At 41.6% G+C, this 26592-nt stretch overlaps 2 protein-coding genes across 2 annotated transcripts; one reads left to right on the top strand and one right to left on the bottom strand.

Annotated features, from left to right (window-relative positions):
• Positions 1-1617: 1617 nt before the first annotated feature.
• On the top strand, positions 1618-12701 carry ywhag1 (3-monooxygenase/tryptophan 5-monooxygenase activation protein, gamma polypeptide 1). Its single transcript, XM_054625598.1, has 2 exons — positions 1618-1704; positions 12045-12701. Exons 1-2 carry the CDS (start codon positions 1618-1620, stop codon positions 12699-12701), a joined length of 744 nt encoding a protein of 247 aa, XP_054481573.1.
• Positions 12702-22253: 9552 nt separating this feature from the next.
• hspb1 (heat shock protein, alpha-crystallin-related, 1) lies at positions 22254-26209 on the bottom strand. Its single transcript, XM_054626041.1, has 3 exons — positions 25713-26209; positions 23622-23685; positions 22254-22958 (listed from the first exon to the last, which is right to left on the bottom strand). The coding sequence occupies exons 1-3, from the start codon at positions 26116-26118 to the stop codon at positions 22802-22804; spliced, it is 627 nt and encodes a 208-aa protein (XP_054482016.1). The 5' UTR covers positions 26119-26209; the 3' UTR covers positions 22254-22801.
• Between the last annotated feature and the right edge of the window lie 383 nt (positions 26210-26592).

Below are 26592 nucleotides of genomic sequence, written 5' to 3'. Positions count from 1 at the left end.
AAAGGGACTTTTGTAGCTCGCGCATGGCATCCTGAAGTCATAGCCAGGCCTTTGGAGTGGCCCACATCCACTCACTTGGCACGTGAGTGTGATAGAACAATCCACTCCAATATATAACCAATATATAATCAATATATAACCAATATATAACCAATATATAACCCCTCTACCGGCAACATGCCGAGGTGTCCTTCCTCGTAGCACTTATTGCATTCGTATTAGTTTGTTGCACTTACTGTATTCGTATCAGTTCGCTGCACTTATTGAATTTGTATTTGTTTATTGCACTTATCCTATTCGTAGTAGTTTGTTGCACTTATTATATTCGTATTAGTCTGTTGCAATTATTGTTTTCGTAGTAATTTGCCTCTGCACTATACTTTTGCTCTGGTTTATGCTTTAAGATGCTTGTTTAAGAAAGGAGATGCACTGATGACTTCTGGTGACTAGTAGTTCTCTTGAATACCTATGTTGAATACACTTCCTGTAAGTCGCTTTGGATAAAAGCGTCTGCTAAATGACTGTAATGTAATGTAATGTAATGTAATGTAATGTAATAATAATGTAATGTAATGTAATGTAATGTAATAATAATGTAATGTAATGTAATGTAATGTAATATAATGTAATGTAATGTAAATAATGTAATGTAATGTAATGTAATGTAATATAATGTAATGTAATGTAATGTAATGTAATAATGTAATGTAGTGTAATGTAATGTAATGTAATGTAATGTAATGTAGTGTAATGTAATGTAGTGTAATGTAATGTAATGTAATGTAGTGTAATGTAATGTAATATAATATAATGTAATATAATATAATATAATGTAATGTAATATAATATAATATAATGTAATGTAATGTAATGTAATGTAATATAATGTAATATAATATAATATAATGTAATGTAATGTAATGTAATGTAATATAATGTAATGTAATGTAATGTATTGTAATGTAATGTAATATAATATAATATAATATAATGTAATGTAATGTAATGTAATGTAACATAATGTAATATAATATAATGTAATGTAATGTAATGTACTGTAATGTAATATAATGTAATGTAATGTAATGTAATGTAATGTAATGTAATGTAATGTAATGTAATGTAGTGTAATGTAATGTAGTGTAATGTAATGTAATGTATGTAATGTAATGTAATGTAATGTAATGTAATGTAATATAATGTAATGTAATGTAATGTAATGTAATGTAATGTGTCCTTGAGCAAGACACATAACCCCAAGTTGCTCCCCGGGTGCTTCTTAGCCCACTGCTCCTCCGGGATGGTTAAATGCAGAGAATTGTAATTTCCCCATTGTGGGACTAATAAAGGCTTGATTATTATTATTATTATATGCTAACATTTTATTTAAAAGTGTACATTGCAGGTCTGTGTGGAGGCAATAGGCTGTGGACTGCCAGGCCACGCCTTCCTGGGGGAGCTGTGAGGAGGGCTGTCCGGCCGGCAGCCGCAGACAGCAGGCAGCAGCTGCAGCGAGAAGCACCCGGCTGGAGCTCTGCACTAACCAACACACACAACCTCCAGCTCAGAACACACAGCAGACAAGCAGACAGAACCACACACACCACAAACACAAACATGGTTGATCGTGAGCAACTGGTGCAGAAAGCCCGGCTGGCCGAGCAGGCGGAGAGGTATGATGATATGGCAGCAGCCATGAAAGCGGTGAGTAGAATGACTTTTTATTATAAATATATATATATATAACTAGCTTCATCCATATGTGTCTTTGTGAGGAATGCCTGCTGACCCAGCATTAAGAGGACTGTGTGTCTGTGTCACAGTCTTTGGCTTAATTGGTGTATGAAAGTTGTGATTAAAGGATGCGTTTATGAGAGATACATGTCTGTGAGCAGGATGAAGCTCTGCTGTAGTGATGTTCTGCTGTTCTGCTGTAGTGATGTTCTGCTGTTCTGCTGTAGTGATGTTCTGCAAACATCATGTAGGACAGCGAGGCCTCTGCTCACATGTATTAAGGTCCTGAGAGGTTTAGAGACCAGAAAAAGGACTGTGTGATCTTGGGGCGGTGCCTTTCACCAGGCTGGGAGAAGAAGAAGAAGAAGAAGAAGAAGAAGAAGAAGAAGAAGAAGAAGAAGAAGAAGAAGAAGAGAAGAAAGAAATAAAAGCACATTAATGAGGATGAGACGTCTGGGTCAAATGTGGGCTTGGTAGGGAAAGAGGATGAAAACAGCCCGTCGGAAGATGCGCATACCGGGGGAGCAGAGGACGAGCTAGGTGGTACCCGGAGGATGAGGAGGAGGAGGAGGAGGAGGATGATGGAGGAGGAGGAGGATGGATGAGGAGGAGGATGAGGATGAGGATGAGGATGAGGAGGATGAGGATGAGGATGAGGAGGACACGGTAGACTCTGCTGGACGGTCGGGTTCCACATGTATTTAGCTGGATGTGGAGGAGCACCGTGTGTGTGTGTGTATTCGTGTTTGGTGCATTGGGGAGAGCAGTGCTGGCTGAAGGTTGATCGCAATCGATTTGCGCAGAAGTGGCGCACAGAAGAAAAAACACTGCGAAGCTCCTCCGTTACAGACGTGGGTGTCGGTGGGTGTCTGTGTCGGTGGTGTCGGTGGTGTCGGTGGGTGTCTGTGGATGTCGTATTGCAGTAAACGGGCCTCAGTGCCGGGCTGCTCCACCTCTGCTTTGCGGCAGCTTCTCCTCCACACTGAGGCGTGCCGCATCACGGGCCCACCCCAGTGCACCATTCATACAGGCAGCTTCACAAAGGCTGCATCTCTGTGTGTCAGTAACTGTCGGACAATGAGATCACAGAGGAAGGGACACATTGGCAGGGAAAGGCAAGGGATGCTGTGGTGTGTTAGAAGAATGGGCGTATTGTCTGTGCAGGACTTCATCTTGTGTCTGTGGTTACTGATGGTGATTTATAAGTGATAATAAAATACTTTATTTATCAGAGGCTAGTACTTTTGGTGTCATATTTCTATAATTGTCCTCCATAAATGACCATATAATTCTTTTTGTATCATTTTGCCAGTCCTACAAGCAGTAGCCTCACATGTGAGCCCAAGCTGTACATGCCAGTGGTTGTGTTTAATAGTAGACGAAGCAAGATTAGTGGAACTTTTTTTTTTTAACCACATCAGCTTCTACTCCCATGAGTCAAAAAGTAAGCTGCTGGCGTGTCTGAAGGCCACGCCGCGTGCCCACTCTCTGGGACTAGGCTGTGGTGTTAATGCCAGAGGGGGCCACGGCTCCACCCATTTCAGATTTATGCCGAGTCAGAGAGAGAGACAGAGAGAGCTGCCCCTCACCCAGTCTCTCTCTCTGCAGCACCAGGCAGCGGGGTGTGTCTGCTGCCTCGCCCATCATTCGAGGGGGGAATCCCTTGCCACTGCAGACATGGCAATCCGCCCCCGGGTTGCAACGGAGCCAAGTAACCAGGCTTTGCAGAACACGATGCTGCACCCATCATTTGGACGAGTGTAGAATCAGGAACCAGGCCCGACCAAAATGAACGATGATGTCGAGGAACTGCTGTTAGCGCTGATTTTTCAAAAGGAGTCTGTGATTTTATACCAGCTGTAAATGAGAAACAGGTTTTCTTATTTAATTTGCTGAATTCTCATCTCCAACAGAAATGTCCCAGCAGGGAGTCGAAATCGGGCCTCCCTATGTCACAGATTTAGGAGCGGCCTTAAATTTAGCTCGTCCTCTTTCTGTCAGACCTAGTGTTGTTCTTCGATGAATAATCCTTAAATCTAAAGAGTACAGAGTTGGCGAGGTGTGTGTCTCTAGTGAGCTTATTAGCCTTGGACCAAGAGTAAGAATACGAAGTTAGGATCCTGGACTTCCCGACAAAAAAGCCACATGAGCTGAAAACGATGTTTTTAACTGTTCAATGAACTATAAATTACTCAAAGGGCGCGTTACAAGCCAAAGGAATTCATGTGTGTTTTGTGCCCCTATGATTTGATAAACTGTACTGTACTGTACAGTATATAGCAGTACTGTGCTACTGTGTTTTATAGTAATACTGTATATATTACAAAAAGCCTGCACTTATTAAAGTACATGCAGTTGACCCCTGATGAGGAATCTATATTTTTGAGTAATTTTTGAGAGTGACTGTGAATGTTAAATATTCATATACAATGATGTCATTATTGCAGTCTGCATAGCTAATGAAGCTATCACATCACAGTAGCCACATGTGCACAATGCCTCAGCCCTGTGATTCAGTAGAGAATCATTCTCAGAGTCTGGCCTACAGCAGTACATCTAAATGAATACACCAGTTTTAATGTAATAAATGCATTTAGGGTGTTAGGGATTTCATTTACACTGGTATCTCTTGAAAGACCAACGCCTTAGCCCGTGGCTCGCAGCTAACGCTGATAAAAGCGCTAACAGTGCAAAAACAGCAACAGTGCTGGCAGAACTAACGGTGTTTACCGTGGGGGAGGGGCAGGAGGGTTGGTGCTGCGTTCTGCAACAATGTCGTCGGTCAGGACGGTGTTATCAGCTGTAACCGCAGTGCAGAGCAGAGCAGCGGCCATTAGCTAGCTAGTGGGTGCATGTGCATGTGCATGCACCCACTAGCAGGTTGACAGTACTTTAATATATATCTTTACATAGCTAATAGTTTCTTTCTGCTATTTTAATGCTCTTAATTTTAAATCTATCACCAAGAAATCTCTAAATATCAAGTAACAGTATTCTTTCAAGCATTCTTTCAACACTGCATGTTTGCAAGCCACGCAACCCTCAAACTCCTTTCCATACAGATTGGGTAAGATGTGCTTTAATAAATGTTTGACCCGATTTGTTTTAGAGCCTTTTCACAAGTTAATCTCTGAGAGTCACTGTTAACAGAGACTTAAGTCTGCAACTGTAGCTCAATACAAATGACAGACTGAGATGACATCGAGTAACTACAGAACAGGGCTTAAGTTTGAAGTTAATTTTCTCTCTCCCCCTCATTTTATTAACATTCAGCTTCATTAAACTAGCCAGGTCATACATAGATATTCAAAGTAACGTTATACGTATTCATGTGCACACATTCTCTCACACATCCTGTTCGAGAGCGTCTTAAGAAGAGCAAGGCACAGAGAGACATGGCTTCCGTCTCACTTAATGAACAAGATGCATTATTCTCTCAGGAAAGTCTGTGCAATACATTAACAGATGCATTGTGCTGCAGCTGCTGGATGTACACTGAATGTATGTTTAAAATGTACTGACTAAATAGTGTTTACTGCATTGGATGAAAATAAATCTCAGGGTGCAACAGAGTAGCTGTTTATTCGATTGGCTATATTATGATTAATTTAAAGACAAGCTGTACAAACAGATTAATAATTAATTTGAGACATTTTTGTGGTAAAGTGTTGGGTTTACCACACATTTATTACAGATACAGTGCAGGCCATATGCTCTGTATCTGCACCAGTAGGGAGGGACCCAACACGAATGTTGCAGCTGCATAATATACCTGCTCTATTGCAGGTGGGACTGAGTGGGAGTGCAAAAAATCTTAATACATGAAAATATAACTGTTGTTGGGCTTAACTATCCACATACTGTAAATGCAGTAACTGTGTGGTACCAAATAATGAAATAACCCAAATTACATTTCAGTTTCCCGTGTAGACTGAACGCCATCACTGCCACTCCGAAGTCTGACACTTCAGCATCTGATTCGTCTGTCGCTATGGGAAACAACATAAGCTGGAAGGGAAACAGGGACTTGATCCAAAATATTTTTGCACCCGCTTTTAATCCTCACTGCTTAAAGCAAACTCCACGGGCTTCCAGTGTCTTGTTTTTGCTGGCGGACACATTTTTAGTAGAAAACAGTGCTGCGTGATGTGGGAGTGATCTGAATCTCAATAGGAGTGGGTGTGAGTCGGAGGATGCATCTGGTGGGAGATATCTTCAACATCAAATCAGATTTATTGTCTCAAAATGTACCCCTTATTTGATTGGAAGACTTTTTTTTGTTTTTGATTAGCCTTTGATTAGCTTAATTTTGAATACAGATTGCTACAAGCAGTGTGCTGGACTAGGAAATAGGGTTTATAACCCCATTTATCCTCTCAATCACCATTTTTCTGTTAACCAGTTCGTCCTCATCATCCTCATATTTGGAGTTTTGTCCAGCGGGCCGTAGGAAGCATCAAACGTCTTACTTCCCCTAAACCTCAGTCCAATTATGGATGCAGCCAATGTCATGTCAGGACACTTCAACATGTCCCGAAGTGAGTCTTGAATCAGCGGTGAGTCACAGAGGCACTACGAGAGAGAGCAACCTCACCAGCCTACACACACCATTATCAAGTTCGCTTCACAACATCTTACTTAAATTTGCAGCAGGTGGTGTGGAATTGAACCAAGCGATATTCCCCACAGCAGTACTTTATTACCTCTCAGCATCATTCAGTTGCCATGATGTCTGCTCTTTTCCTTTTGCTTAGTCACTGTCGACGAATGCAGGGAAGGACGTAATTGCTGCAGGCATCTGAAGGCATTATATTGACACATCTACCCTGACTTGCAGTTGCAATACAGTTCAAACAAAAGAAAGGTGTTGTGTTGCAGATTAGATGAAACACCAGCGGTTACTGCCATTATCCAGTACCCACAGATGTCTTTGTTTACCATCCTTAGAGTGGCTTTTAAGAATAACATTTTTTGAACACAAGATATGTCGCCCTTTCTCACTCGCATAAAAAACAACGTTAAAACGTATCTGCCCTTTTTAATTTTGGATAAGTTCTTGTGTTTCCTCTTCTTAGTTCATGGAGTGAAATGTGACTCGACGCCACATTTCATGTTTGTAGTAGAATGCTTGGAAGCTGTTGCCCTTATTGCTTTGCCACCACGATAAGGGTTATTTGTTTGGGATTTCATGCCCCTGAACGAGTTTACAGGATTATTACAGACCAGGAAAGTGCGAAAAGAATGATTTTAATAGGATGGGAATGGCTGGGTGATGGACCAGCCCCTAAAAACACCAGTGTGAAACGTCATCCTGAGCCCCTGAGCCAGTCCATGACCAAGTCTTAGTAATGCAATTACACAATGATCTCAGTGCTGTCATCGTTGGTAACACTACCAGTCAATAGGTGATGAGTCTGCAGGGCCTCTAAACTGTGATCTGGAAGTTTGTATTCTTTAATGTGACTTAGTGGTGAATTTGCAACATGTAACCATTACTAATTATTGTGGTGTCACAGATGTGAAATTGGAAGTGTTAGTTTAACCCTCATCTGACCTCTGAGCAGGACAAAATGTGGGCAGAACACAACTTACTGTCTTTTATTTTTATTTTAAATAAGCAGTTGCTTATTCATTCATTATTGACACATGTACCAGCACGCATAGGGCTACCTTTTGGTCAAATTGTATATGGCATGTTTCTCCGTCTTTTTTAATGACAGTAGAGTCCTAACTAGGCTAGCATTAACTAGTATTTGACCTCTCTCATAACCTTATTAGGTCTGCACATCTTCCTCGTTCCTCTTCAGTGATCAACCCTTTAACTGTCTTATTATCGGACACACACAAAAGCTACGGTCATATGTGGTAGCGTAGCAACGAAGCACTACTTGGAGCTCCCTCTCCACCACCCATCCATGACTGAAGACACATGCATGTACGGCATTGCATCCCCCTTTTTGTCAGCACCGAGGCGCCGATACTATTCACACTGCCAGTGACGTCAGGTAGTCCACGGCACCCTTTGTGCTCTGCCGCCTAAGAGAGGGTCGCCGGGGAGGGGGGTTGTCACATCAGGTTAGGAGAGAAAGGGGAGCGAGGGCAAATGAGCAAGGAAAAGACAGAAGGAAAGCATGAAACGGGGAGCTGTGGGACTGTGGCAAGCCTTCATAATGGGAATTGTAATCCATTAAATGGATGTGTAAGGCGCTTGGCGTTGAGGTCTAACCCAGCCTCTACTTAGGCCCGACATATCCTCTTACTCTCACAGCCCTGCAGCTCTCACGGCGTCTCTCCTGTGGTTATTAACGGTCATGCAGAAATCTGTCAAAGAGGAAGTTATTGATTGTCCTTCCCTGGCCCTATTGTTCGTGTTAACACTCAGCTGTTTGGAAGTTTGACTGCCTTGTGCGAGGATGAGTCACGAGAGAGCCGACGCGATTGATGAGCTTTATGGGTGGACAGAGCACCATTGTCATCGCCCGCACTGCAGCTTCCGTCAGGGCTTTCTGCTCGCCCTGCAGCCTTCTGAAACAAAGGCATCCATGTTTTTACAGACATGTTGTTTAGGCCTTGTTTTTCTGACCTCTCCATTGCTCCAGCGCTGACCTACTCTGCTGGTTGCATTTGCTGTAGGTCAGATACTCGTTTACGCTACTTGTTATTTAATGGGCTAAGGCATAGAGCGGTATAAAGCAGAGGCTGTGCTTAGGCAATGACTAATAGGGGAGGCAGGGTGAACTTTTACTGTGCTTTTAAGTGGGATCATTACGCAACGGATGCCATTCATTGTTTGCCTTTGTTCTACCCGTTCAGTACAGAGGTCATTTTGTTTATGACAGTTGTAAATTTTTTACAATGTCTTCTGTAGAAACACTCCTTAGTGAGCAAGCACAAAAGACAACAGTACTGCTAGTGGCCCTCCAGAGGCTGCACTGTTTATTACAACACAAAGTAAGGAACCAGAAGTATGTTTAGTTGTTGGGAAAACATTATAAAACAAGTCATGGAATATCCAAATGCAAAGGGGTGTTTCTTGTAGGGAACATGAAAGTTTACCAAAAAGAATCCCTGGTAATCATTCCTCTAGTGACCTTTTCGACCAAGTTGAAACTTTGGTTTGGGCTGTAGGGCGTGGTTTTTAGTGAAAAAGTACATGTACAACTTTTGGCCTAATATTAGCTTTTAAAACAAATCCCATAATTAAGAGTATTCCAGAGTTTAAAGCCATGCAGGAAGCTCTGAGAGGTTGTACTTTGGCAATGTGTTTTGAGCTAAATGTAAACATTTATTCATTTTATGCTCACAGTGACGATACTAACTTTGATGTTTAGCAGGTAATACTGACTAGGTTCACAATCTTTGTTCAGCATGCCATTACTAGCTAATTAGCACCTAACACAAAGTGAAGTTAAGGCTGATTGAATGTAGTGTTGCAGGTATTTGGTCATGAAACATAAGTTTTGGACTAATTAATTAATTTTGTCCTGATGATGGAGCCAGATTCAGTAGAAATTCACCTCTTGAGACCTCAAATATCTGTAGTTGATTTCATGGCAATCCATTCAAAAGATGTCAAGATATTTCACTCAAAACAAAACCTTGCGAATGTGCCAGAGGAAAGGTAAAGAGATAACCAAAGTAATTTGTGGGAACCATAAATATCTTCCAAATTTAACGGCAATTTACGAAATAGTTAATAAGATGTATCGTGCCGCTAAAGGAACTTACCCTTGAATATGTGCACCAAATCTTGGGTCAACCCACCCGGTAGATGACAAGATATTTCACAAACATGAACCTCATGGTTGCGATAGAGGAAAAGTCAGGGCAACCCCCAAGCTTAATATGGTTTATCCTCTGGGGACCATGAATGTCTGTACAATACTGTTTTTCATATTCTAAGCTATGGAGTAGACATTTTGTGTTCAATGGAGGTGAGGAAAGCTCATGGACTGTTCAAAATGGAAATGGTCCATCCTCTTGGCAGCATGAATTTGGGGGACACCAAACGACTTACATTTCCATCCTCAGGCCCTCCGTGCCAATCGGTCAAAGCATGATTAAAGTGAAAAGATTGCTTGTGGTTTTTGGAGACCTCCCATGTTTCATGCACAGGCTGTGAGCTTTTGAAACATTTTTGTCTGAAGCCATTAAAAAAAGACATGGCTATAGCTGTCCACCAGTGTAAGAGTTGGCTAAAAAAAGGTGTGAGATATGAAATGGCTCGTTTGCACGTATCCCCAGCCACAGCGTTCTCCATACCATCAGCCATGTCAGCATCCTTGTCATTAGCAGCTTGTGGCCAGCGTCTCCAACAGAGATAGAAATGGCTCTCACAAACAAAGCAGATTTTGCCGTCGCCATGGAAACAGGAGATTTCATCACTGATTGGTCTTTGGCCTCCCCTTCCTCCCTTTTACAGTAATCTCATTAAAGATGGTCAGCTCTGTTGAATATAACTGTGCCTTTGATCTCTACCTGATGTATCCCTGAAATGGGTGTAGTTACAAGGATTTATGTATGCGGAGAATTAGTTAATCAGATGAGTAGTCATACGTTTGTATTAATAGACTGCAGTAACAACAGGAACAGGGATTAGCAGCTACTGTGGGTTATTGGAGTCTAACCAAAGCAGAGTGACACAGCTGTTAGCTCATCGTGACTGGGCTGTACCTCAAAGGTCACAGGTTTAAGCTATCCTGTCCTTGAGTGAAACGTACGGTTCTGCCATGTGTCAAGGATGCTGCACACACACTATCATGCAGCACAACCTCTGGGGAATAACTGTCTTACAGTGTGATTAAAGAGTTCCAAGGGACCTGTTAATGTCTTTCTAACACTGCAGCAGCAGAATGCTACCCCACCTCGGTGGTTTGGAGAAGACACATAAAATGACAAAAACGGCAAACAAATTTATCCTAAATGTAACAGAATAAGAAAATTGTATAATTCCACACCACCATGTCTCTATGGATGTTAATATCAGTCTGTTTGACAGTCCACTTTGGTCCCAAAAGAAAGACCTATTAGACGGATTGCTATTACATTTTGAGCATGAAATTCTTGTTCCCCAGAGGTTGAATCCTAATAACTTTGGTTTTCCCATGACTTCATCTAGTGCCTCCAGCGAGTCAAAGGGTTCACTTATCCTGTGAAATATTTCAATATACAGAACGGATTGGCACCAAAAATTTGGACCAGTAGACATTCGTGGTTCCCAGAGGATGTATCCTAATGACTTGGATTAATTTCTGACTATTGCTCTCAGGCCAAACTTTCAGTCTACCCCATGCTTTCTTTTATAACCAAACACCTGAGTCTTTGTGTAAACTGCCAATTAGCAATTGTTAGTATGCTTACACACTGAACAATGACGGCGAACATTGAAATCATTACACTGACTAAACATGAGCAAGTTTACATTGTCATTATTAACATGTCAGCATGCTGAAGTTAAAATTCTCAATGCACAACTATTAAGAAGTACTTGTTAATCATAAAACGGTAGCATTTTTTTGCTGTTAAGGCACAGTGCTCCAATTTATTTAAGAAACTGAAATACTATTAAATAATTTGTAAATACCGAATGAATATAAGAGTGATCCCTACACACAGTAAGACTTTTAGCTGTTTCAAACAGTTTTTTATTTTTGTATTTCATTTCTGGGGCTTTTATGACGCACGCTTATATGTTTTCCTATTTAAATACATAAGGAACATCCGCACAATCCCCTCAGTTTTATATGTAATTTGATAGTGACCGATATAGCGTCCAGTGTGGCTATTGTGAAGAGCCGTTCCACGTGATCCGCCAGGGCCCCCTGCTCTGCTATGCTCATGGAACAGAAAAAGAAAGTAATAACAGGCTTAACACTCGGAAAAGGTCTATAAAGATGCCTCTGCTGCACAGTCCCAGTGGGGTATAAAGGATTAAATCCTCCAGCCAGACACAGGCCTGTCCAAACCAAACAAAACCAGCTTTCAGAGCGGCGCCCAGCCAATCAGGAGTCACCTCAGAGGATGGAGGCGTGGTTTACCCTGCAGAGACAGTTGCTTTGGGAGTTGTACAGTTTGTCTAGAGGCTTCTGGGACAGTTTTCAGAATTGTAGCTTTGCATTTTTTTAGCTAATGCTGTCCAACAACTTTGAATGACTTTAGTTTGACATGTGCACAGAGGATTAGTCATACGTTGTAGCATGTAACAGGTTTTACTGTCCCATTGTCAACTGTTACATAACTCCTCGCATAGATAAGATAACTGAGATTACAAAAAGACATGCTAACACCTGCATATTTTTCTTTCTCCCTAGGTGACAGAGCTGAACGAAACACTATCCAATGAAGAGAGGAACCTGCTCTCCGTGGCCTATAAGAACGTGGTCGGGGCGAGGCGTTCGTCCTGGCGCGTCATTTCCAGCATTGAGCAGAAGACGTCGGCCGATGGTAACGAGAAGAAGATCGAGATGGTGCGTGCCTACCGGGAAAAGATCGAGAAGGAGCTGGAGGCCGTCTGCCAGGACGTGCTCAACCTCCTCGACAACTTCCTGATCAAGAACTGCAACGAGACGCAGCACGAGAGCAAAGTGTTCTACCTGAAGATGAAGGGCGACTACTACCGCTACCTGGCCGAGGTGGCCACGGGCGAGAAGAGAGCCGCCGTGGTAGAGTCCTCCGAGAAGTCCTACAGCGAGGCCCACGAGATCAGCAAGGAGCACATGCAGCCCACCCATCCCATCCGCCTGGGCCTGGCTCTCAACTACTCCGTCTTCTACTACGAGATCCAGAACGCCCCGGAGCAGGCGTGCCACCTGGCCAAGACCGCCTTCGACGACGCCATCGCCGAGCTGGACACCCTGAACGAGGACTCCTACAAAGACTCCACTCTGATCATGCAGCTGCTACGAGACAACTTGACGCTGTGGACGAGCGACCAGCAGGACGACGAGGGAGGAGAGGCCAACAATTAAAAGGGTCCAAAACCTCATTCTGCCAAAAAAAACATCACGCGCGCTCACAAATGATGACAAAATATTAATAATACTAGTTAAAAAGTTCTTAGAAATAAAAAAAAAAGAGGGAGGGAGGGTGGGGGGAGGCGGCCAATTCAGCCGATGGTACTAACGTGGCTGCTGTTCTTTATTTTTCAACAAATTAAAAGTGAAAAGAAAAAAAAAAGTTGACGAAGGGGAGACAATTTTAGTTTAAGAAATAACCTAGGATTAATTAAAAAAATTACAATAATAAAAGAATGAAACCCCCTCCTTGGTAGCCTCTGCAGCGTTTGCCAAAATACCACTTTTAGAAGCAAGAGGTATGTCATTCATCACAGTGTGACGATTGAGTAACCACGCCTTCACACTGGCAGAGACTGGTCTTATCGCGCAAATGAAGCTGAGCTGTCTTATTGTATTTGGTGAGGGGCAGAGCATTCGGAAATCGAGTTTCGGTGCTTGAGCGACCAGAAAATCGGAGTAACCTTGAATGTCGCGGCCTTGCTAAGTGAGAGTGAGCGAGAGGGAGAGAGCGGACGGGATGCAGAGATGGAGAAGGGCTTTCATAGGGAGTGTCATCGTGGCACCTTTAGTCGCACCACGCTATGGTCGTCGGGTGACAAGCACGGTGTCTCTGTTATTGAGGATGACATAAAAAATAAATAAAAATAAATTGTTTTTGTTTTGCTTGTCAGGTATGTGTACGGCTCAGTCACACAGTCATACTGTAACTAAAAATACAAATTCATAAAGTAAACTTAGTGCAGCTTGTCCCTCTCATGTGCTGATGTGCTTTATTAAATAAATTAACTGTTTTTGGACACCTAATTCTTATTGTCAGTATTGTCGTTGCTATAACAACTTCTATTGGCTCCTTTAAGAAAAAAACAATTCGATTCGCAGAAATCCAGATTGCAAAATTAGATAAATGGAAATCGAAAAAACAAAAAAATGTGGTGATTGTCCACAATATCACGAGTCCACCCTTATTCTCCAGGTCTTCATAACAACCAGTAGGATCTCTGAAACGGCCCCTGGAACCACGGACTTGATTCGTGAACTCAGTACAGTTTGTGGACAGAGCACATGCAATGTTAAGTGGAAGCTCTAAAAGCAGATCTGAGGTCTGTGGACTTACTTTGTCTTCAGTTTCTTCTTGGTCAAGAGATGCACTTGCCTATTATACTGTCTCGTCAGTGTAAGATGATAACTGCTCCAATATTCTCCATAATACAATATTGTGCATGCTGGTGATGTATTTATACAGTAGCTTCAATTTATTAACTTATACTGTAGATGTTATGTATTCATATGAACATGGAAATTACTAGACCTTAATCGGATTATTTTCTATTTATTTCTTTTTATTGCGATTGTTAGCTAGACCTTACTTTAATCTGTGTTTTCTTTACTCCATTTGCTGAAGTACGCTATACCAAAACAGTGATTGTTGACAATAAATTGATCTGTTACGGACATCGCTATGGTCCCATGCAATTCTTGGTAAGGGTGGCAAATAGTATAGAACATCATATTGGCTTATTATATTTCACAGCGGTAGTGAGTGTGTTCACAGTTGACCTTTAGTCCATTGACAGTAACGCAACAATGGTAATTAAAATACTGTAGATCCAATCAAATAGTAAAACACTGCAACAGTCTCTTCCCTACAGTCGATGCACATCAAAGTTAGTGAAATACAGTCTCTGGGGACAATCATGATTGCCCAAGTTTTTAGACTACAGCCATATATATATATATATATATATATATGAACATATATTTTCATGTCATATTTTATATTAAGCTATATGTAAGGTATGTCTGCGAGATGGTACTCCTCTTTAACGTGCTGTCATTAATTCAACTGAATTTAAACAAAACACGTCCACTAGTGAGTACTAATCCTTTGCTCTAGTAAAAGGTAGAAATACAACAATGTCAAAAACAGTCTGTTATAAGTCCAGCATTAAAATGTCTCCTTAAGTAGATGCACTGAAGTGTTATTGGCTAAATGTATAGCAAGTATCAAAAGTAAAAGTAGGCTTTTCATTATGCAGAACGACCCCTCTCAGAAGGAAACAATTACACTTTTTATCCTGTCTATAAAATAGTTTAACCATTATCATTAAGTTAAAAAATCTAAACAATAAATTGTGAATTTGTTTTATGTGAACCTTTGGGTAGTTCAAGGCTCCATGGTGTCTTACAGGTATTGTTAAAAATGTTTTCCAAATTTGGAAAAAAATTGATGTAAACTACAAGTACCTCTGGATTGTACGTATATACAGTAGGCTACTTAGTTTCAATCACTGATGCTGGTCAACTTGGTTCCAAAAGCACCACTTAGCTAATGCTATCCCAAAGTAACAGCATGCACTCGTAGGACAATCCTTCCAACACTGTAAGGAAGCATTTGTAGCTCATTAACCCCTCGAGGACAAGTGCATTCAAGAGTCACCCGGCTCCAGCTAATGACTCTTAAAACAGCAGATAACAGCTGGAAGTTCAGGAGTTCCTTAAAAGAAAAATAGAACCTGCAAGTAGAAGCCTGAGAGAACTATTGCTCTCTTTTAAGAGCGAGAGATGATATGACTAGACGTGGTTGAAGTGTAATACATAAAAAAAATAATGCATTTTATAAGACACAACTGTGACCTAGAAATACACAGAAAAGTGGTATTGCAAAAATATTTTGCAAAATTAGGTCACATTTTGTGTTGCTCACATTATTTTGCATTAATGTGACATGCAAGTCAGGTGCAAAGGATATTGTTGGTTCATCAATATAACTGAAATATTCAATACAGCTGATTTGATATCTGTCCGCCCTTCTCTTGCCTTCCACATCCTGATTATTTCTCCAGAGAAAATTGATATCTAAAACACAATCGCTATTTTGTGGGGTGCATAACAGAAGCAGGGTTGTGGTCCCAAATATATTATTTCAAAATATACTGCCCTTATTTATGTTTTTAGTCTACAATATACATTTATAGTCAACAAACATGCTGTAGACTGTAATTAGCAGAGGTGGAATGAGTACTAGGTGAAAATGTGATGCTCATTTAAAATGAAAGAAAAAATAAAATGGCAGCAAATGTCAACGTATAAGCTACATAGTGGTACAACATCAGCAACAGCCTCATGTCCAAACCAACAAGTATTTCCATTTTATAGCACTGCACTGCATCCTGTTCATACAACCTTTTCACAAATATTAACCAAAAAAGACACAATTCAGACAATTAAACAAAAGTGACAAGCAACAAGCCTGATAAATGAAATAACATTACACTTCTTCAAGAATCAACAGCAGAATAACATATCACCAAGGCAGACGAGGCGGGGCTGTGTGAACAATAGAAACTCGGCACAGAGCGACGTGGGTGTGTTTGATTTGGGTCACTGTGTGTGTTCGCCGGGTGGGTTCAATTAGTGAACATTAAGGTAAATGCGACCTTTTTTAACTCTGCAAAGACACAATACTGATAACCCTTACCACGTTCAGTAATGAGGTGGAACTTTATTTGTTTAATTTGTCGTTCATGTTATGTCCTGTTCACTAAGTGATAAGAGGTCAACATGTTCAACATCTCGGTTTCGTGTGTTAGCATGCTAACATTTGCTAACGGTAACATTTTGACATAAACACAACGCTAGCAGGTAGCGTTAGGTCATCCTTACGACCATCAATCTGCACCAAGAACAGGTGACCACAGTTATACTGTTCTCAACATTGTCAGCCCATTTTGGCCTCAATCATAAACCTTTCCATGCAGGTAAGTCAACTTAAGTAATGAAACTAATGCCGTCTTTGTGCACAAAGAATACATTTCATTAAACCAGGAATGACTTTGCTGAAATGCTGGAAATTGATGTCAATCAAGAGCTACAATTGGACTAATGAACCTCTTAAATCACTGAGGGAAAACGAATTAGTGAACAGCTGGGGAATGCTAATTGGCTGCAGGGCAATCAACGCTCTGGCATATGATTGGACGACACCCCATGTCTAAGGTGTTGCCACCAGCCAATCCTGAGCTGTTGCTAAGGAGAAAGAAGCACACCAACTGCTCTGCTCAGAGGTCTTCAGTCCACACGTTTACTGCAGATATCATTCCTTTTGTGTATGCTGATTACATATGTAATCGATGCTTTTACAGCTAGTAAAATTTTAAGTTTTAATATATATATATATATATATATATATATATATATATATATATATATATATGTGTGTGTGTGTGTGTGTATATGTGTGTGTGTGTGTGTGTGTGTTTTAGTTAAAAGCCTTGTTAATGCCCTTCAGTCATTGGTTAGACTGATTTGTGTTGTGCTAATGTTGAAATTCATATCTGTGAGGATGATTTATTGCTGCCACACCTCAGAGAGTAACCCGCTCTGATCCACGCCTGTTACTGTTGTTTCCCTTATATCAGTGTTGGACTTTGCTCCATATCCGTACTGTGGTGACATCATAGCAGCAGGCCTTATTAATAAACACAGTATATGTAGCAAAATCAGTGGTGTAGTTGATGAGAACATGATTTAGTTTTTTACCATTAATAAAAAAGTATTTAGCTTACAAACAAGAGTATAACTTTGTCAAAATACCTCTCTTACTTGTCTTTTATTAAACTGCCATCACTACCAGTAATCAACATCAGTGTTGACCAGGCTTCCTCTTTGTTTAGATTTACAGTTGACAGATTGAGATATCAGGCCAATAAATCACATTCATATAAACAAAGCCAGCAGTGATGCTGTTCTAACAGTGGGGCTCTTTGTGTAATCCCAGAATTAAGCTTTAACATAAATTTACCTAATATTCTTTATATCTGTCAAAGCTTGCAGTTTGTTTGTTTTGGCGGTAAAAGGACTAGAACATTTGCCCAACCTGAACCTCACAGATTTTACATGATAATTTATGTCAACAGAGCTGACTCACAAACAAACAAAAAAATTCCACCTAAGTACAAACAGGATGAGCTGAATACACGAGGATGTCCCTATTTAGTAGTATTAGAAGTCATAGTCAAGCATTGAAGTTGCCATCATTATTAAAGCTATGGAAACTGTTGTAATATGGCCATATCATATAATCTCTTTAAGACTGTAAGAGTTTTGTCGTTAAAGGGGATGTCCACTTCTTCACAGGACAGTTTACGATGTCATAGTGGGAGAGGCATATGTGTAAATACTACCTTTAATGGTGTCTGCTTTGGTTTCAGGGCCCTGGTATCGTGCATCCCAACTCACTGTGACAAATGGTTAATGTTATTAGGAACACCTGTGCTGGTCCTAATACGGCAAGTCAAAATGTCCGCTGGGAAAAATGCATATGCCTGTTCAAAAGAAGCAACCTTAGATGATCATCTCCTACTGAATTGAATGCATAGTTACGCCACCAAAATGACAACACACACAAGCTTATACATGATAATAGGCATTAAATGTTTTTTTACATTTTAATTTATTAATTTAAATGTTTTAATTCTCTTGTTTATTTTGGTTATTAATTATCTTATATTTATGTGTACTTTAATTGGAATTAATTTATTCTAACCCTTTTTTATTTTATTTTTTTCTCTCTCTCTTCTTGCTTCCCCTCTAGTCTCTCGCCCCATTTTTAAGGTATTTGTGTGAATGTGTATGCATGTATGAATATGATTTCTTTTTTTTTTTCAATACCCCTTACTCACCACATACATTAGAGGACACGAGCACACACACATATTCCACACATACCCACCTGCATTAATTTTACTCTCAACCACATTGAACTGAGTTTATTCATTCATTTTCACATTTGTTGATTTTTTTCTCTGTAATGACCCGTCCCCGCTTACACTTCAAGATCACTTGAGAACCTCTTTGAGAAAATCTTGCCCTCTTCAGTCTGAGTGCAGGGAGGATTGTCGACATCTGAGGGGTGTCCAATCAGCAGCCCGGTAGCTAACGGCGCTCCACGCCAGGCACTTCCCCGGTTTAAAGGACTGGCTGGCTCCTGGATTGATGGGGACTGGCATGAATAATTTAGGCCTGCATTAAACTGGACGGAAACAGTGACTCATGGAAGAGGAAAAGTTGAAATGCTGAGTGGTTTAGAGAGTGCTGCCTCTTCTCAAGGCAGTGTCTGCCATGAATGGCTTCCACTGAGCTCATGGTGTATCATACATATAACAATGCATACAGTACATACAGTATAAATGCATATATTTTGAGTAAAATGTTCAGGTAATGGACGTTTGTAATGGCAGATGTGTAAAACTCTTACTGTATTAAATCTAATTTTAGCTTATTAAGCAGCCTATTAGTCACGACAGGTCTGGGTCCATTGACAGGGTGGAAAAAAGACCAGTTCATGTCTGCTATCTACCCTGGGTAGCTATACAACATGCTGGAGGCTCTGTGCATAGCAAAGCGCTCTATAAATAGATCTGCCCTGAAGCTTGGGAGTCAAGAGTGGAGTTAGTATGTGCATTAGTGGGATGGCACGCAACATAAATGACTGGAAGTTGACAGGGAGGAAGAGAAAGAGGTGATGGAAACCACCAGCCATTCAGAACTACACCAGTTGTGTTGCTTTCATTCCATCCTGCATTGGCTCGATGTTGAACTGCAGGGAGATAAGCGTTAATTAAAAAAAAAATAATTGTGCACTTTTCTACCTACATATATATGTCCTAGTCTTGAGTGTGTCACCTTTAATAACACAATATAACCTTTCGATACCTGCACAGTTCAGATTATCACACAAATTACAAATCGGTTTTTCGAGAGTCTAAAAAATCCATCTAATCGCTGTTAAAACATAATAGCACCAATGTCAATGGTGGCACAAGAGGAAAAATGAGGGGATTACCAAAGTCAGTAGGATTCAACCTCTGGGGGTCATAAATGTCTGTACAAAATGTCAGTCCATCCTACAATTACTGAGATATTTAAGTCTGGACCAAAGTGATGGACCGATAGACTGACTTATAATAGAGCAGATAGTATGGCTAAAAGTATCAAAAGATTAACCAGTAACAAAATAATTCATACACGTATCATACACACACGTTTTGGCTCAACCAGACTCTTTTGTATTTTCATTCCTCCTCTAACATCCATTCCTGCTGTAATTGTTTTAAATGACCTTGCTCAGTCAAGAGTAGAGAGCAAATCCCCATCAATTATGCATCTGTATGGGCATGAATAATTCATCAGGAGACATTCTGTATGATGGAATTATGCAATTTTGGCCGTTCAGACACATTTAGGTACAGATGCGCAGCAGCAATGGCCCCTATATCTCTGTACATATGACACCCATCTACAATAGCAACTGCTTCAGAAAGAAGAGACCCGCCCTAGTAGTCCACAGATAAGGGATCCCGTCAGTGTCAGGATGAACTTACTGCACATCCCTTTTTGCACAGGATTCCAAGTCTGCTGAATTTCATATAATATTTTAGTATATTCAATTCAATTGAATTCAGTTTATTTTGTATAGCCCAGAATCACAAATTACAAATTTGCCTCAGAGGGCTTTACAATCTGTACACATGCGACATCCTCTGTCCTTACACCCTCACATCCTCTGTCCTTACACCCTCACATCCTCTGTCCTTCCCTCACATCCTCTGTCCTTCCCTCACACCCTCACATCCTCTGTCCTTCCCTCACATCGGCACAGGAAAAACTCCCCTAAAAACCCCTTTAACAGGGAGAAAAAAGGAAGAAACCTCTGGGAGAACGACAGAGGAGGGATCCTTCTCCCAGGATGGACAGAATGCAATAGATGTCATGTGTACAGAATGAGCAGCATAACAGAGATACAACACATTCAATGTATATGACATAAATGATTCATATAATAAGACTACTTATAATAACAGCAGCAATTATTACAGTAGAATTATAATTATGAAAATAGGGATAGTAATGTGATTAATAATAATAATGGAAGTAGCAGTGGGTGTCAGTCGGCTCACAGCAGGAGGCACGACTACGGTCCAGGTACCACAACGATTCATGGAAACCTGCAGAACGAGAAAGCAAAAGGGCTTCAGGGTGGAAGTAAAGCTAAAATGCTTAATGGTACAGGTAATAGTAATAGTAATGTGACTAGTAATAATAATGGTGGTAGCAGTCGGTGTCAGCAGGGCCGTAGCAGGATGCACGACCACGGTCCAGGTACAGCCACGATTTATAGAAGCCTGCGCAGCGAGAAAGCACAAAGACTCCAGGGTACAAGCAAGTCAATAAGCGTAATAGTACAGGCAATAATAATAGTAATGTGACTAATAATGATAGTGGTAGTAGTAGTGGGTGTCAGCAGGGCCTCAGTAGGTGGCACGATGACAGTCCAAATATAACCCCGCTAGGTAGTCCCCCGGCTGTCTAGGCATATAGCAGCATATCTAGGGGCTGGACCAAGGCCAACCTGAACCAGCCCTAACTATAAGCGCTATCAAAAAGGAAGGTCTTAAGCCTGCTCTTGAAAGTGGTGAGTGTGTCTGCCCCCCGGACTGAAACTGGAACCTGGTTCCACAGAAGAGGAGCCTGATAACTGAAGGCTCTGGCTCCCATCCTACTTTTATATACTCTAGGAACCACAAGTAACCCTGCATTGATGGAGCGCAGCTCTCTAGTTGGGTAATATGGAACTATAAGTTCCTTAAGATAAGACGGTGCCTGACCAGTTAGAGCTTTGTAGGTAAGTAAAATAATTTTAAATTCTATTCTTGATTTAACAGGGAGCCAGTGCAGAGAAGCTAATACTGGAGTAATATGATCTCTTTTCTTAGTTTTTGTTAGAACACGTGCTGCAGCATTCTGGATCAACTGTAAAGATCTAAGAGACCTATTAGAGCAGCCTGATAATAAGGAGTTACAGTAATCTAGTCTAGAGGTAACAAATGCATGAACTAGTTTTTCTGCATCGCTTTGAGACAGGATTTGCCTGATTTTCGCAATGTTACGTAAATGAAAAAAGGCTATCCTTGAGATCTGTTTTATATAAGAGTTAAAAGACAGATCCTGAATATATATGTAATGTAAGTGCTCATTTTAAGTGATTGGCCTGACCATGGCGTTGTTATTACAATAAAAGGTCAGAATGTTTAAGTCATGGCTCAAACACTGTTGCTAATTTGAATGAGAGTTTGTTCATTATGGCCCTGTGTAGGGGTCACATGGATTGATGGGGGCGCTACACTCTAAAATATCAACCTACAACAGTTGCAAGTGATGCTGAATCTTATTTGTCTTGGGCTGCCTGCATCACTCTTGGGGGCTGACATGTTTCCCTTGCTCTCTTTTGCATGGCCGACCATCAGATGAATAATTTAGCATAAGATACCACGACATTGAAAAGCCAAGCATTTCCATTTAGTTACATATTATCTTCCTTTTTCCAGACTACAGAACACACACAGCTCGGATCCACTTCCATGATGTCATGTCTCCAGCGTGCACATAAACAGTTCGCAACTTAAAAAAAAGACGAGACGTAAAAAATTCAGTTTTTTCCTTTATTCTGTGTTTGCATGCCTGAATAGTTTCAAGATAAAACCAGTGTATTTCCAGTAAAGTCCCACATCGTGTACACGAACAGGTATTGTTCTAAACTCAAAGTGGTTGTGTGCATTCTCTCCTGGGACCTTGGTTCTTTAATTCACATGATCACTGCTATTACAATGCGCTTGACTGTCTTTAAGTGTGTCTGTGGGGGCAGCATGAACTCCATAGAAATGAGAAAGGTGTGCAAATGAGGGAGAGACAAAGCTTTGAGGGGGGCTTAGCCAAGGTTTTCTACATTCAAATGAAGAGTGTAATTACGGCAGAAAGAGCAGGCATATGGCGCTTCTGCAGATGTGTTTTACACGCTGCACTCAGATGAGGTTGGCTCATTACCAGAGACGGAGGAGAGAGAGAGAGAAGAGTAAAGGTAATCCCTTGCTTTTCTCTCTGGCATGTGAAAGAGTGCTTTTGGAGGAGGGCTAAGCCGCTTCTTCACCTTTCCAGAAGCAGTTTGTAGTCGTAAAGCGAGTATTTGAATATGTGAGTGGGAAGACACGCTGATTCTACTTCTTCACCACGCCACCTTTGTTTTCCACGTTGACAGGTATGGTGGTCTCTGAGCACTCGATGGCCGGTCGGATCAGAGGAGCCTCCACGGTCAGCAACCCCTCGGGAGACAGGGAGGAGGACACCTTCTCAACGTTAGCTGAGGAGGGCAGGCTGGAGGGGAGCAAAAGAACACAGTTAGTTTTTAAGTCTAAGAAATCACTTTGAAAAACTACAAAGTGCCCCAGTCTTAGGGGAAAAAAGCCACCACTTAAACACAGACTGACTGAAACATTAATGCCTGAGTCACCATTGGGTAAAATCTGATCCAAAGACCAGCTCAGTGTGCGTTGTGGCCCCTGGATGGCAGCAGAGCCCTATGAAGCTAATAAAAAACCTCCAGCCAGACGAGGGATGAACACTAGGGGAGGTGGAGGCTGCTGCTGCTGCTGCTGCTGCTTTTCAGAGCATGAAATTTAGCTATCAGCAGCAGCCAGCCCTCTACAGGCTTGACCAAAACTAAAGAGACTCACCGCAGCAAAACTACAATGAGAGAATCACAGGGATCTGAATCCAGCCTGAGAAATGCATTTCCTCCATGAAAATTAAATCCAAAGCCGCCACCAAACAGCCACAACAAACCCTTTTTAATAAGAAATCTGTCGCTTTTGAGGAGAGCTGTTGACATATTGCATGGTCAGCAGCTTCCTTTCATCAACTGGACTACAAATGTGTAAAAAGTGATCAGAAAGATAACTAATTGGGTGACATTTTAATTTAACATTATTCTACTGGCATATTCTTTGATCATGATCTTTAAAACACTGAGCTACTTACGTGTATTTCCTGGTGAAGGTCCTGGACACAAAACCGTGCTCGTCCTTCCTCTCTTCATGCTTGCCTAAGGACACAGACTACATATGTTTATCTGAAAGATACATTCACTTTAAGGAGTTATACCTAAAATAATATATTATGGTGGAGCAATTCTGTAATAAGACATCTTGTACAATTACTATTGACTTTCTATAACTTTCTATAAAATTAATATCATCAATTATGGCTCAATTCAAGTATGTCACAAAAAGCCAGACATCCATACAGTCAGCATGTACATTACCAGGACCCCAGTACTGGTACACACAAATATAATTAATGATTGATTACAGCTGTGCTTTTGATGTATCGTATTTGTCTTGTATTTTAGTTAGTAAGTTATTAACTGACACGTTATATTTTGTTTGAAGTGAATTGTAAAAACTACAAATAGTGGTGCTAGTAGGCAGATTTTGTTAGCATTGGACAGAGCCAAGCTAGCTGTTTTCCCTGGTCTCCAGCCTTTATGCGAAGCTAACCCAGCTGCTGACTCTAGTTTAATATCTATTATTATTTTGTATCTTATGTGGGGTTTTGTACCAGACAATTTCTTCTCTTAAGACATGTAAGGCAACCTCACGATGACTCCAGGAAGTCACAGTGCCTTGCCAAGAACTAGTCAGGCCCCTCTAGTCTTTTTGCCAAGTTAAGCTTACTGTCTCCTGGCGGCATGCTAGCTTCTTATTTACTGCACACGAGCAGTATCAATCTTCTCACTAATAAAGTGAATAAGAATATATCTCAAAATATCATGACTTGCTAATTTATCTACCACTATACTGTGTGTGTATTAGTGACACACGCAAACAGTACAATTACTTTGCTATTTTTAGTTTGTGGAGAATCTGTGGTGGTATTTTTATCATCCCCCATGTAGTCACAACCATACCCATCTTCACCAGGACAATGAAACATGGCCCTTCATTCTGGCTCTGAACATATTAATATGTTTGTTATGACAACGGGCCGATAAAGGTTGCCGTCCTCAGGGAGCTGTCCCCCTTTCAACAGGACGACACGGCTAGTGTGAGTGTGGCTGGGCCAAGTCTGTTTTTTTCAACTACAGGTTGCACTTTGGTTTGTACACAAAACGCTTCACTAAAGCCGGTTATATCGTCTTTAAACATCGGAGACATCCTTGTTCTCAGGCGATATATGAGAAACATGAGGTGGCAAATTCCACTTGGACTAGATCCTCTGCTTTGTTTATCTGTTCCTGACAGTGCCCATTCTCTCAGCAGTGAGGTATTGGCCATAGTCTGGCCTAGGACCCTGGACCTGGACGAGATCCAGCAGCCCTTTTAAAGTAGCAGACACACTGGGTGAGTCACGGCTAAATCCCCAACTGTAAGAGCATAATTCTTAGTGAAATGGCAGACAGAGAGGCTGAGACCGTCTAAGAGAAAAGAGGAGCTCAAGGCCTCAGAGAGCTATGAGCTATAACAGTATACGATCCATTCACCACACATTTCCTCCGTTTTGCACGTTTAGCTTTGGTCCTTCGAAAGCAAAGACGGACAATGGAAAGGTTCCATGGAAAGAAGTGAAAGCAGCTATTTAATAATAGCACAGTGTTCATCTGAGAGCTGCTGTAGAAGTCGACTCCCACATGTTGAATTGTTTGTTGTTATGCATCTAGTAGGTGTGCAGCCAAAAGCCCCCCGCCCTCCAGTGTGCTGGAACTCAGTATATTGTTTCAAAGTATTATGTAACTCTGCAGCAAAGCATCTGCCTTGTGCTTGACCTGCCTTTTATCTTGAGTCTTACTCCCCAGAACTGTACTTCTCCTATACAGGAAAGAGACACACCTAAATCCACCAAGTGAGGCATTCTGTATCTACGCATCTGTCCTGTATACAAGCAGAGCTTTAGATGTTAACTTTGCTGTTAGATTGAGCGGTCCAATTAAAGACTGGCCTTCCCTGACAGGAAATTACCTCCAACACCTCGGGTTTTAAGTCTATGAGGTTATAAATATACTGGGCTACTTGAATCAGTATGCACTAGGTGACAGTACAAACAGCTGATCAGTGATGGGGGGGGAGTGCTCACCAGTGATTTCCACCACGCCGTCCTTGGTCTTCACCACCAACTCCTCAGGTGAGAAGTGGTTGACATCCAGGGACACCTTCCAGCTGTCTTGGGTCTGCTTGATCTCTGACATGCCGGTGCTCATCTGGCGGGACAGGGCACGAGCCTGCTGGGCCATCACGGGGGCCGGGTACATCATGGGGGCGTGTGGCATCATGGGGGCGTGTGGCATCATGGCGCCCATGTCCGCGGCCATGACGGAGGGCCGCATGTACCCCGGCCAGTGGGTGCTGGGGAATGTGGCGAAATCCTCGGCCAGGGCCGGCATGCCGAAGGTCTGATCGAAGATGCGGCTGTGCTGCCAGTCGCGGAATGGGTCCCAGCTGGGGGTGCGGAGCAGGGTGAACGGAATACGTCTCTCGGTCATGGCTGCTGTCGTTTCTATGGCGGCAGAGGAGTGTTGCTGTAAAGGAGAGCTGCTGGCTGCAAATGAAGAACCACTTTGGCCTCTCTGAGAATGTTTTCCCAACATGCTCAGCTGAGAGCATTTATACACCCGCTTGACACCGCCCCAAAAGACCCCTCCCTTCTGACTCAAGCCCCCCCAGCTCACACCCCCTACACATTTTTAGGAAAGCACTAGAATGTCTATTTGTGGCAGACGTTGCACTGCATTGGAATCCAACAGGAAGGCCCGCCCCAGTAACAGCCGCCCAGTGCACTGTTGAACCTGCTGTGAATAATCCCCCCCTTTCTGTGGGAGACAACTGGGCCTGCTGAACAAATACAACCCCTTAGATTAGTTAACATGCTATGTCCAACATGTCTCTTTATAGGCCATGATGTGTACAGGCAGTGCCATGCTATTATCAGCCTCGTATTAAATACACAGTGGAATGTC

Source organism: Anoplopoma fimbria, chromosome 24 (genome assembly GCF_027596085.1).
Source record: "Anoplopoma fimbria isolate UVic2021 breed Golden Eagle Sablefish chromosome 24, Afim_UVic_2022, whole genome shotgun sequence".
In the NCBI taxonomy this organism is placed as follows: Eukaryota; Metazoa; Chordata; class Actinopteri; order Perciformes; family Anoplopomatidae; genus Anoplopoma; species Anoplopoma fimbria.
This window is presented reverse-complemented; position numbering and strand designations above follow the sequence as displayed.